At 35.2% G+C, this 14,273-nt stretch overlaps 1 protein-coding gene across 1 annotated transcript; it reads left to right on the top strand.

Annotated features, from left to right (window-relative positions):
• Window positions 1-4,907: 4,907 nt before the first annotated feature.
• Window positions 4,908-14,145, top strand: LOC131952652 (inositol-trisphosphate 3-kinase A-like). Its single transcript, XM_059315416.1, is given in 9 exon segments — window positions 4,908-4,912; window positions 6,227-6,258; window positions 7,588-7,728; window positions 9,714-9,803; window positions 9,806-9,837; window positions 10,762-10,911; window positions 11,237-11,338; window positions 11,603-11,674; window positions 11,820-14,145. Coding segments are annotated over 9 exon segments (846 nt in total). The 3' UTR covers window positions 12,042-14,145.
• Window positions 14,146-14,273: the final 128 nt, after the last annotated feature.

Genomic DNA, 14,273 nt, shown 5'->3' with positions numbered 1-14,273 from the left:
CAGATGCAGATGCAGATGTAGATGTAGATGTAGGATGTAGGATGTAGATGTAGATGTAGACAGCCGATCAAACACTATTTTCTATGAAAGACTCAATGAAATTATCAATGACAGAGTCAATGATAACTACCGCTCTCCTGCATTTTTCTCTCGAGAAACTCAATGATAAAGCGGGCCTATATATATATATATATATATATATATATATATATATTGTTACGTACCCCCTACTCTAATCCTTTCGAACTAGTCAGGGGATCGTAAACAAGAAGAAAAATAAAAATAAATAAAAGCCAACTTCAGTAATCTCTATTTATTCGCCACAAAATACAACATCTAACATTAACCCGCCACCGGAGTACAACAATCAGAAATATACACAAGTAACTACAACAACTAAAGTTCTTAGTACGACTACCCTACTTGTCCCTAACGGTCTATCTAGCCTAGGTCTAGTACATGTCGTGGCTCTCCACTAGCTCACAGAGACGCCCCATGTCTGTCTCCCCTAAACCTAGCTATCCGAGACCAGTCCGTCCGTCTCCAAGTGTGTCCGAGTCCCGAGTGTCTGTGTCCTCTAGACCTAGCTATCCGAGTCCGTCCGTGTGTGACTCGTGAGCTCTGACTCTGACTGACTGACTGTCCCCAGTCTACCCCTCCTTAAATAACGGTCTCCTTTCTTTGTCTTCATCCAGCCTAACCTAATTCGTACGTCGCCACAGTTCTGTGGTAACTAATTAAAAGGTCAGACCCTACTGATAACTTCCTAGATTTTCCTCCAATCCGCCCGCCATACTGTCTCCCCTAAGGTCACATAGGTCAATAAGGCTGTCACCAGTAATTAGAATCTAACAACACAATTATCATCACCCCTACCCCTTTAATAGGGTTAACCCAGGTAGAGATCCACTGGGATCGTAACACCTCCACCCTTCAAGAAATTAATTCGCCACTTGGTGAATTAATTGATCAAAATCTGAACCACCACCCAAATCCCACATTTTTCCAAAAAGTCATAGAACGTACCGTCAGGACTAAATCACTCCAACAACGTCATTATTAAGAAGATAAGTAACATCAATGGTTTAGTCACAATAACACGTTTGACTAAAAATTCCACATTGATGACATCAAACATTGACATTAAAGTAAAGAAAACATCAAATAAGCCACAAATATGTCACTGTCGTAAATAATCTTCAAGATGAAACCAACAGTCTTCGTTATACGATATTTACGTCAACAGTCAACAAATTGTGTCAAATCATTAAACACAAAAACCTGTTACAAATTCATCAACACACAATAAATCAATAACATTTTTTTTTTTCAAAACAACAAGAAATATGTAAAAGGGTACACTTTCAAATCTGAAAACAGAACTCTTGCGCCTTGGAAAAACCAGAACAGTCAGTCTACTTAACAGTTCTGATAGCCTGGAAATGTAAGATACGAATAATTCTTCCATCTTGCGGGTCATCATGAGTCCGTAAATATAAATCTTTAGCCGAACTTTATAACGTCGCAGCACAATTTTAGTGACGGGGTTATTATCCGCCCACAACAAATACACCGAGCCGCACAAAGAGAGGTCGATTGCACGCCCCGTCTCTGTGAAAGTGAGGTGGGATGCGCTCACATGTACACATTCTCGGTTGACGGGAGAAGTGTGACGCGCTGAGGTCACATTACCGGTCTTCCCCGGGTCGGTCAAAGAACAATAAATCAGCTCCGAGATAAGGGGAGGGAAGCCTGAGTTAGGCTCAACTCCAAAACAAGTGGTAATGACTTGGCTCGTCATCGACGCTGACAAAAGATTCATCGTCTTCTCGAACTCGGGATGTAAAACACCATCCACGTGACCTCCAGGTGAGGTCATGGCCTCCAGGTTAATGGACTTGGTCGGGGAGAAATTAAACACTGCTGTGACACTGGGAGGACAGCCCATGTTAGGCTCACCTCCAAGACAATGGGTAACGATTGCGTCCGTTACCGATGCTGGCAGAAGATTCGTTGACTCATCTAACTGAAGATGTAGGTCACCATTCACATGACCTCCAGTTAAGGTCATGACACCTTCAAGATGACAAGTAGTAAGGTCTTGATCAGATACAGTTACTGGTTCAGGTTCAGACGAGGACAGCCTGTTCTCATGGGTATTCACTCTCTCGGTGGTTACCGTGGTTTCAGCGGTAGTTGTAACCACTGGTTCTGATATTGACAGCCCCTTTTCATGACTGGCCAACACCAGAGTGGTCGCCGTGACATCCGCGGTGGTTGTATCCACTGGGTCAGATATTGACAGCCCCTTTTCATGACTGGTCAACGTCAGAGTGGTCGCCGTGATTTTATCTAAACCAATAACTTGCTGAATGCCTTCAGTACTTGTCGGCACACAACTCTCAACTCGTAAGCTATCAGCACGTTTTGACGTTTGTGCTGGTTCCGCTAGGTCAGAGTCGACTTCAGGGACTGAGCCAAAGCTAGTGGCAGCCTTAGTCTGAGACTGACAAAACTCACTACCAACTCTATCAGACAACAAACTATCTTCATCTCTATACCGATCCTCGGAAACTACTACACTAGCCTGAGAGAAAACAGAGACAGATTCTGGAATGTCAAACAACCCACTAAGCTGCGCCTCCTCCTCTAGCCTAAGTAAATCCCGTTCCCTCCTGATCTCTAATAGTTTTACCTCATGTATTCTCAGTTTCTCTAAACTTTGAATATCATTTTCCTTACAAGATTCTGACATAAATATATCCCTCCTGATCTCTAATAACTTCTCCTCGTGTTCTCTTGCAATCTCTAACAACTTAACTTGAAACTTTCTCTCAATTTCTTCTACTCTAATGCGTCCTATCTCGTAGTATTCTATAGAGTCTAGACACTCCTCCTCTAATCTACCTGTATTCACTAACTCAACAACAATATGATCTCGTAGAACTCTATCTCTATCCGACACATCAACCTCTAGTCCTAGCTCCTCAACTAGACGCAACAACTCTAAGCGACAAAACCTGTCTAAAACTTCTAGAGTTGGACACTCAATAAAACTCATTACGTCCATGACTCACACTTACGGAACTTATCCAGCTAAATGGTAGCGGTTAACTAAGAAAATGTGGCTCACACAAAAACTTTAACTTAAACATTACAAGTACGGCTATCACCTTTGACACTTAAAACAGGTAGACACCAGCTATACTGGGCCAACCAAACTAAGATATCCAGCTACACTGGATCACAAACGATTTACTCACGTATACTGGGAATTGACCCTCCAGCTATACTGAGCAAACCAAACAAAAATTACGAATTTATTCACGTACCTGGGAATGACCCTCCAGCTGTACTGAATAAACCCGAACACTCCAGTTCCACTGGATCACACAAAAATATTCGAGTATACTGGGCATTAATCCCTCCAGCTATACTGAATCAACAAAAAAAAAGAACAACCTCTAATGAATAAATCAGTGTCAACACAAAGGTGATAAGCTCGCTACTTACTCAATGTTTGGAAAACTCTCCTGATTCCATGAACAACTTTACTCTCACTACTCATAAAACTTAAAACTCAAACACAAGCTCGTGAGCCCCCAACTGAAAATGGCATCAAAAGAAACTATTCAACTATGGCCTCGTTGTCTATTCAATCCCGGACGAGCCCCCAATTGTTACGTACCCCCTACTCTAATCCTTTCGAACTAGTCAGGGGATCGTAAACAAGAAGAAAAATAAAAATAAATAAAAGCCAACTTCAGTAATCTCTATTTATTCGCCACAAAATACAACATCTAACATTAACCCGCCACCGGAGTACAACAATCAGAAATATACACAAGTAACTACAACAACTAAAGTTCTTAGTACGACTACCCTACTTGTCCCTAACGGTCTATCTAGCCTAGGTCTAGTACATGTCGTGGCTCTCCACTAGCTCACAGAGACGCCCCATGTCTGTCTCCCCTAAACCTAGCTATCCGAGACCAGTCCGTCCGTCTCCAAGTGTGTCCGAGTCCCGAGTGTCTGTGTCCTCTAGACCTAGCTATCCGAGTCCGTCCGTGTGTGACTCGTGAGCTCTGACTCTGACTGACTGACTGTCCCCAGTCTACCCCTCCTTAAATAACGGTCTCCTTTCTTTGTCTTCATCCAGCCTAACCTAATTCGTACGTCGCCACAGTTCTGTGGTAACTAATTAAAAGGTCAGACCCTACTGATAACTTCCTAGATTTTCCTCCAATCCGCCCGCCATACTGTCTCCCCTAAGGTCACATAGGTCAATAAGGCTGTCACCAGTAATTAGAATCTAACAACACAATTATCATCACCCCCTACCCCTTTAATAGGGTTAACCCAGGTAGAGATCCACTGGGATCGTAACAATATATATATATATATATATATATATATATATATATATATATATATATATATATATATATATATATATATATATATATATAGACTGCTTAGTCACTACAGCCTATTTAGTTTTGAACTCTAAATCCTAGATTTGTTGCATGCCCTGCTTTTCTTCACTTCATGTCTATGCACCCAAGTCTCCTCACTGTCACGGTTTAAGGACAGCCTGTGATGTTGGTTTAAAAGCCCTCAAAGAACATTTTTTAAGTCTCTGTGTGCTGAGATTATAGCCAGCAGAGCTGCTAACAAACCTTTGACAGCCCCAAACAATTACTCTTAAGCTTTGCTAATCCACCAGCTTAAATCAAGGTGAAAAAGCTTTTACCTGTCATCATTGATTTGTCAAAGGCTTTTCTTTCTTCACCAATTATTTTCATGTATTTCAAGTTTGTTCAGTTGATAACATTAATATATAATAGGCATATATATATAGATATATAAAATACCTACACATTTATATATACCTACTATATACAAACATGTTGTATGTAAAACACAAATACATAAAATAAATAATTAATTATATTGTATATAAATATTTAAAAAAAAAACAACTAAAAATAAATCCCATATTAACATAAGTTAACATCTTCACAATCGATTGTAGGAAAAAAAGTCACAGGAAAAAAAGTCACAGGAAAAAAAGTCACAGGAAAAAAAGTCACAAATATATATTTGCATGTATTAAATATTTAGAGTGCAAATTAACTTAGGATTAATTAAATGTAATGTAATGTGTGTAGGCTGTATACGCATAGGAATTTTTATAATTCATCTAAAAATATTTATTATGAAGTATGTAGATTGTAATTATTTTAAACTTAAGATTAGTAGCATTTAATAGAATGCTCCAAAGTCCACGGTTTTCATCGTGTGTTTTTTCTTAAATACCAATATTAAATTACCGTGAAATGGTAAGTTCATCTGACTTGCTGCCCTCAACTCAATGGCAACAATAGTTATGTTTAGTTCAACCACCTTTACTTCCCACATTTATCACGCTCATTACATAACAAAACTTAGGATCAAAACAGAAAGCCGACAAGGTTCAAAGGCTGTCATTGACGCGTAACGTCAACAACACAAAATATGTTCGGACAATGCCTACTGAGGAGAGGCCGGCCAGAGAATAGCCTACGGCAAAATTTGCCTAAATTTCTTTTATAATTAACTTTTCTACCGCGTATTTAACTAAATACGTAACAAGTTGAGATTGTTGTGTAAATTATCTTAGAGTATTTTTACTTACAATTGTTATAAATCATAATGCTTTTAACGTCTATAAATAATTTATGCTATCAAAAAATACAACCCACAAAAATAAACATACAAAATTTTACAATTCTTAACAAATTAATAAAAATATTTCTAAAAAGATTTTTGTGACTTTTTTTTCTGTGACTTTATTTCTGTGACTTTTTTTCCGATAAAATTTTTCCACTGTGACTTTTTTTCTGTGACTTTTTTTCCTAGCAAAAACTGTGACTTTTTTTCTGTGTTTTTTTTTTCCTGTGACTTTTTTTCCGTTTACCTCACAATCACACAGCCATCCCACACTGCTATCAGTATCAGCCATCTTATCTTCTTCTATATTTATATACTAGCCTTTTTTTTTCAAAACCCTGCCTTTATGCATCAGCACTGATGCCCATATATGTATTTTATGCTTCATTGCTTATATTTCTTACTGTTTAGCTAATGCTACATTTTTCTCTTTCTTTACAGCAAAGCTCATGGCGTAAAATTCGTAGTTTCATCCTGTGGTCTCCTTTCTCATTCAAGTTTTCAAAAAACACAGGTACCCATGGATCCAGTTAGCTGGGCATCAAGGTATGTTTGGTTGTTGTATGAACTAATTCTAGATCTCAGGTGTTAAGTCTTTATTAGGGTATTAAGGTATGTTTGGTTGTTGTATGAAGAAAGTCTAGATCTCAGGTGTTAAGTCTTTATTAGGGCATCAAGGTATGTTTGGTTGTTGTGTGAACAAAGTCTAGATCTTAGGTTTAAGTCTTTATTAGGGTATCAAGGTATGTTTGGTTGTTGTGTGAACAAAGTCTAGATCTCAGGTGTTAAGTCTTTATTAGGGCATCAAGGTATGTTTGGTTGTTCTGTTAACAAAGTCTAGATCTTAGGTTTAAGTCTTTATTAGTTAGGGTATCAAGGTATGTTTGGTTGTTGTGTGAACAAAGACTAGATCTCAGGTGTTAAGTCTTTATTAGGGTATCAAGGTATGTTTGGTTGTTGTGTGAACAAAGTCTAGATCTTAGGTTTAAGTCTTTATTAGGGTATCAAGGTATGTTTGGTTGTTGTGTGAACAAAGACTAGATCTCAGGTGTTAAGTCTTTATTAGGGTATCAAGGTATGTTTGGTTGTTGTGTGAACAAAGTCTAGATCTTAGGTTTAAGTCTTTATTAGGGTATCAAGGTATGTTTGGTTGTTCTGTTAACAAAGTCTAGATCTTAGGTTTAAGTCTTTATTAGGGTATCAATGTATGTTTGGTTGTTGTGTGAACAAAGTCTAGATCTTAGGTTTAAGTCTTTATTAGGGTATCAAGTTTCATCAAATATTGAAAGTTTTATGAAGGTGAAAAAAGTAAAAGTAAAGTACCCTTTCAAATCTTACGGTCCAAGGGTCAGGTATAGTTCATCTGTTTCTGTGACCTTAATATATGTAGGGATAGTGTGGTCAGTACTATCCATGGCCCCTTTCCTAACATGAGTCAGGTACCCATCAGAGCTGGGTGGAATTCGGGACACCCTACAAACTCGAACCTTTATGAAAGTGAACTGCTTCTTCAATTTTTGAACATTAAACAGCAGTTCTAAGCCTTTTTCTAGAAGTTTAACTCTAGTAAAAAATTCTTCTTATCTTCTTAAGTGTGCAATACATGTAAATATTGTATTAGGGGAGTAGTAAGATGAGCCTTACCATGTGAGAAACTTAGAATTATATTGAGGGAATGGGTTTTATGTTAGTGCTAACCAAGCAGAACCATTGATGACATCTGTGCCAAGTTTTGAGAACTATTGTCTTAAAGCATAGAATACATATTTTAATTAAACCCTAGAATAGGGCTTACTTATTTTCATCAAAGCGTAGAATTGTTGTATCTCCCAGAAATGTTGTACAAGTTTGTTTAAGAAAGTGTCCATTGTTCAGGAAACTTCCATGCTGGGGAGGCAGGTTCAGTGTTGAAGAAGTTAGACCCCAGGGAACAAGTCTGCTTTCAGAAACTGATGCTAGACACACTCAGAGATTGTGTGCCAGAGTACAGAGGACCAGAAGAGAAAAATGGAGAAAGTATCCTTTTCAACAAAACAAAATAAGCTTGTTTTTGTAGATATATTTTCACCATTTTGCTTGGTGTTTAGAGCTACCTTAATCTTTTAATTTAAAAAATAAAAAACTCTTATTCAATCCTATTCAACTGATAGATCAAAATATTTTTTAACTATCAGTTATTTAAAACTTATATTTAATATCTTTTATTAGGTCTTTTATAATTATTATCTCAAGTTCTAATAGTTGATTTGAGGACCCCACTTTTTGTTATTTGAACCACCTCAACTCCCTGGCCTTAATTTCTCCCATTTCCTGAGCTCCCAGGCCAAACCAATTTTCACTTATCTGCTTCTAACTTTGCCTATAACTTTTGAACCGTTTGAGATAATCAAGCCAAATTTCGTATCAGGATCAAACAACAATTCAGCAAGATTCTGAAATTCTTTATTTTTTTTTACAATGTATGAGCATAACAATGTATATAAATCGAACAAATAATTATTGTTTTGATAGAACATAGAAGAAACAAATTTACATTTAGTAATTGTTTTGTTATTATTGATACCTGGCCATACTAGTTCATCGCCAGAAGTCCACTTTTGTTTGATAACTTTCAAAACAGTTATCACTGCCCGACCTGCTGCAAAGAAAAACTCTGCATGTTTTGCACCAGTAAACAGCTTTGTTTTGTTTCGGCAAGTCTTTGTCCTTGGCATTTTGTCTTTTCACTCCAAACAGACCACACATCTGTTGTTGCTCCTGGTGGTCGCTCAGGTAAGTGCACTGGGATATTACCTTCATTGGTCAATCTTTCATCTGATAAAGTTCTCCTTCTGAACTGAACAACCCTTCTTCGATATGTTCCACCTAATTCATGGCAGAGTTTGTCAATAAACATATGGAAAGTTACACGATTTTTTCCAGATGGATTCTGTGGTTTGTACACTTTTCCAATTATGTAAGTAGGCACTCCATACAAAAAACTTCACCATCAAACGCCGCAGCCATTTATAATGGCGCCTTGATTTTTGTAGCTTGGTCATTTGATCGTTTTTGTCAGTCCCTCCCATATAAGCATTATATGCTTTCACTGCAGTTGGACACGATATTGGAATTCTTTTTCCTTCTTTTTGGTCATAGTGCTGCACAGTTACCTCCGTATCTTTGATATACTTTGTACATACAAAGTAAATTGGCTTCTTATCACCCCACACAATAGCTGCTGTTTTGCCATTGAACATGTTATGAGTACCATGATCCATTTTTTTGTCACAAGTTCCTTTGGAAACTGTTTGCGCTTTGTCAATGCTGTACCACATCACCTTGTATATCCAACAAGTACTCAGCTAAATTGACAGATGTATAGAATCAATTGGTAAATATGCAGTGATTGCGTCCTTGAAATGATTCACATCTTACGAAATGCAAACACTTTCACTTTTCCCAAAAATCTATTTTTAGAATCATAATCCCGCACTAAAAAGAAATATGTGCAGTATTATTCAGTCCGCCGCTAATTATATTTAATTAAACTGTATACGAGCCCCTAGGACTATGACGCAAGATAATCGGGCTGGAAAACTGGCTTTTTTAATATATATGCCTGATCTTGAAGCCGGTTTTCAGGCTTGTCGGGCTTAAAGGGTTAAGCTAAGCATATCTTATCTATTCATAAATGAAGAGCCTTTAATCTATACTTAAGATACATTTTAAATTGTTTTATTTGTTGTACAGTTATTTAACTTAGTTTTATTATCGCTCAAAGTAGTTTTTTTTTAATTAATTTGCCCCAAATAGTTTAGCTTATCAATGTGCTGCAGTAAGGTGTATTCACCTGATTAACTAACCTAATTTTAAACTGACCATTAGGGTTATTTTTTTTTACTAAATTTCCTGTCAGAGATCTGAAAGCTTCTCTATTTCTGAACTGGCCATTTTCCTCTTCTTAATAAATCCGAGCAGTCTGAAACATAAAATCAATGATCCCTTAACCACTGAACTAGCATACATTCAGCTGCAAGACTTGCTGTGTTCATTCAACCACCCCTGTGTCATGGATGTTAAAATGGGGGTCCGGACATATTTGGAAGATGAGAAAAAGCCAGAAAGTCTCCGTCTTTGAGAAAGGTAAGTTCTTTCTCTTCACTTAGCAACCCTCTTATTATAGGTAATTGCTCAGGTAAACTACAATTATACATCAGAGTAATATAATATTCAGCTGACCTTTGAACTATGTTGTCATTACCTGTGTTCATTGAGAAATGGCAGACACTAGTGCAGCAGACACTAATAAGATAGACAGACACTAGTATGATAGACAGACACTGATTTGACAGACAGATAATATGGCCAAAACAAGAATGACAGTTACCATTATGACAGACAAACTAGTAAGGCAGTCACTATTATGACAGACAAAAGTATGGCAGAAACTAGTTTGACAGACACTTCTACGACAATGATTAGTATTTCAAGTCTAAGACCAAGAATGCTGCATAACAACAAGCCATGCAGCTATCCCATTGTCTGTGGTTTGATTCCCTGGAATGTCAGCTATTCCTTTGTCTATACATTGATGGTGTAGGAATGTCAGTTATTTAGGCTTGACATCCCAGCACAATAGGCTTACAGGGAATCATCTGATCTGCTGTCTTCTGGGTTTTCTTTATGTCTACACTCACCTGGACTCTTTTTAAATACCTGGTTGTGATATCTCAGGTACATTTTAAAAAGGGAGAGTGTATCAGGTTTAAGCCACAAGGGTAGTTAAAAATACTGGGCCAAATACTTCACACAGAGCTATTTCTTTGAAATATTTTGCAATAAGCTCATCACATAAATACCTTTTTTTCTTCTAATTTTTTCTCTTCAAATAATTACATTTTACAACCAAATGTATATAGTGCTACATTTCTGTAATGAACTTAATCACTATATCTTCTTGGATCTCAACCAAACCAGCATCCTCAATAGTGTTCTCAATGTGCTTTTTGTATTTGATGTGTGTTCTAAAAATGGGGTAAGCCACTAATACTGTTCTTACTTGTACAGGACATGTACCAAAAGATGATTGAGATTGACACAACAGCCCCCACCACAGAGGAACATGAACAAAAAGCTGTGACCAAGCCCCGCTACATGCAGTGGAGAGATGAAATGAGTTCTTCTGTTGAGCTTGGTTTTCGTGTAGAGGGCATCAAGGTACAGAACTTTCAACTCTTAAATCTCATACAATAGTGTCTCTTCTTTTACTGTTCTTTTGAATTCCCTTAGGCGACCCATTTTCTTCTACCCCTGGGGATTCCAGTCTAACGCTTTCCTTGCTATATTATCCTTTTCCCTTCTCAGAGTATGCCTAATCTATCCCCATTTGTGGACTTCAAAGTCCTTTCTATTGGTGTTTATTTTGCCAAACTTTATTTGTAAAAACCAATAATAAATTTCAAATTAACTGTTTAAAAGCTGTTTTAGTCATTTATCTTATTTTGGCAAAAACATCGTTTACGCAAATTAAAATATTTTTCAGAAAAGTGATGGGAATTCCAGTAAAGATTTAAAAAAAACCAAAACAAGAGAAAACATTGTTGATATAATTAAATCCTTTGTTGGAGATAATGAAACTATTGTGGTAAGTATTAGAAAATGTCCTCCTTTAGTAAATGTAGTTAACACATAATTTATCAGAAAGCAAAGGAAGTTCTTATTATGAAATTGTCTTTCGATGACCTACATTGCTTATAGTGTCTTAAATATTCTTTGTTGTTAATATTTGTTTTCTAGAGTTCTAAAGTTTGTAAAAAAAAAGTGTTTATGCACATTTCTAATGTATACACAATAGCTGTTGTGTGATTATAATGTACATGTATATCAGTTTTGTTTGGTATTTTTGCAGGAAAAATACTTACAAAGATTAAAATATGTTATGCATACTCAAGAAATATCTGAATTTTTCTCTTCACATGAGGTAAACTTAACTTCCATTTTAACTAGCACTTAATTACAATAATTTTTTTTCTTACTTTTTACATTTTAAAAAAATTACTAGTCATTCCGTACATGCATGTTATTTATAATTTTTTAAAGTGGAATTAAAAACTTGAACTTTACAGGTCATAGGCAGCTCCTTGTTATTTGTTCATGATATGGATGACAATGTTGGTGTTTGGATGATTGACTTTGGTAAAACAGAACCCTTGCCTGAAGGTGTGAAGATCAATCACAGAGACAATTGGGTGGAAGGGAACCACGAGGATGGCTACCTGTTCGGACTTGATAACCTGGTTTCTATTTTTGATGAAGTCCACAAGGGCCTTAAATCAAGTGCTGTATAATTGTGTGTTAGTTTATTGAGAATGATATGTGCAGGCTGGTTGTTTTATTTTAAGTATGCCTCTAAACAGGCAATGCATAAATGTAATTTGGGGTTGATGCTTGCATATGGTGTGTCAGATTATTGTATCATTGGATTTTAAAATATTTTGAAATTTCTGTAATAGTTAAAATAGTTTGCTATAAAGAAAAGCCTGTAATATAACCTTGTCTTTGTATAATTCATCAATTTGGTTACAAAAATAATTGAATTAAGCCATTATTTATGTCAAAATTCATTAATATAAGGGAAGTAATGTACTCCAATTTTCCTTTTCAGTTAGCAAAATAAAAACTAACAAGAAATTTGTTCTAAAGTAATCCAAACAAAATTCTTTACACATCCTGTTTATTAAATATTTATGATCTCTTTTGATTATATAATTTTTAAATCCATGATTTGTTTAATATGAATAATTTATTCTATTAATAACATTCACATAATGTATATAAGGCTTTGTAGGAGTTGAACATACTATTGTTTAAGTTATAAATAAGTTCAATATAATATTGTTATGGCTATGATGAAGTTTTAGTAAGAATTCAAGGCTCAAATCTTAAGTTGTGCTCAGGTTGTGAGAAGTATTATGTTTACTGTAGTTGCTTATTTGTGCAACTGTGAAATCTTTTAGGTTCTTTCTAAAAAAAACTAGTGAAAACAGTATTATAATCTTGGGTTTTTTGTGACCAAAAAACAATGTTAATCTGTTGCGTTACATTTTTTAAAAATAGGTAGATCTCAGTTTCTTATTGTAAAAGAAAATTTCCTGGAATTATTACTTTCCAAGTAGTGGCATTGGCCCAGAAAACTTTCACCTGGGTCATAAATGTGCAGTGGTATTATAAAAACTTGTTTTTGTAGTCATTGGCTAGATTTTCTCATCCACACAAAAATGGCTACAAACTAGGCTTAACAAGATCATGCTGAATATAATTTATAGGATTATCAAAAAGGCATATGAAGTATTGGCTTTTACTTCCATTTATTTTTTTCAATCACAAACCAGCATCAAGGAAATCTTACAAATATCCTTAACATTTACCTGAAGAAAAAAATGATTAGCTTGATTTAACAATAGCCAACTAAAAGTTAATCTTTCAAAAATGTAAAGTCTGGTTGGTCTATATGTAAATAGAAATGTAGCCATATAATAAAAAAAAAACTATCTTCAAGTTCTCTGCATTTGTCTTATGATTGTGATCCTTTCAGCCATCTGGGCCAATGCCATTATGTTCTTTTACAAACACTCAAAAAATTGTTTTTAAAAGCTTTCTAGGAACTTCTTTTTCTCTTTCATAACCATCACCAAATTTCATATGTTGTGAAATATGTATTTATATGTATAACATCATAACATGCGTGTATAATACATATAAAAATGAGTATTTGCTTCTGTACATATGTAAAGTATAGCTCATTTTTTACTGTGATCTGATGTGTGCCACCTACTGTTTAACTTTTGGTGGCACATGATTAGCTTTCACTTTCCATAGCTGTTTACGATTTTTCTAAACTTAGTAGAGAAATCAAATTTGCCCGTTTTAAAATGAGTTAAAATCTCACTGATGTGTCCAAGAATATTGAAGATGTTTGAAACTAAATATTGTACAAAGCAAATGGATGTATAACTATATTTTTTTTTTAGATAAGCTATTATATAAATATATGCATATATAATTTATATATTTTCTATCAAGCGTCTTCTCTACATGTATGAGCTAAGAAAAAAAATTATTTTCTGAGATTTCTTTGTGTTCTTGTTTAAAACAAATGCTTTAATTCTTGGCTTGTAAATGTTTGAAAAACATCAGTATTTTCTTTTTAAATCAACAAACAAAAGTATCAGATGCTTTGTGAATTTTTGTGTATTTTAAAATTTAAAGTGCAGAAAAAAAAATTAGTATTTGTTAACCAGTCATTCTTTTAAGATGATTTAAATACTTTAAATTTTCACATTTTCTAAACCTTAGTGTACCAGTTGTCTTTTTAAATAAAATTAGTTTTCTAACAACTTCTTAATACATCAAAAGTATCACATTTTAAAGATGTGCAATTGAAATAAACAATTGAAAAATATAATCTTGCTTTGACCAATTTCTTTAAATTAAAAAGTGCATTGCAGCGAATAAGATTACTGAAGAGACTGGTTTTTTTTTTTTTAAACTATATTCTGTAATAATAGTAATATTAGAAA

Source organism: Physella acuta, unplaced genomic scaffold (genome assembly GCF_028476545.2).
Source record: "Physella acuta isolate Inbredline_101_S28 unplaced genomic scaffold, ASM2847654v3 ptg000883l, whole genome shotgun sequence".
Taxonomy (NCBI): domain Eukaryota; kingdom Metazoa; phylum Mollusca; class Gastropoda; family Physidae; genus Physella; species Physella acuta.
This window is presented reverse-complemented; position numbering and strand designations above follow the sequence as displayed.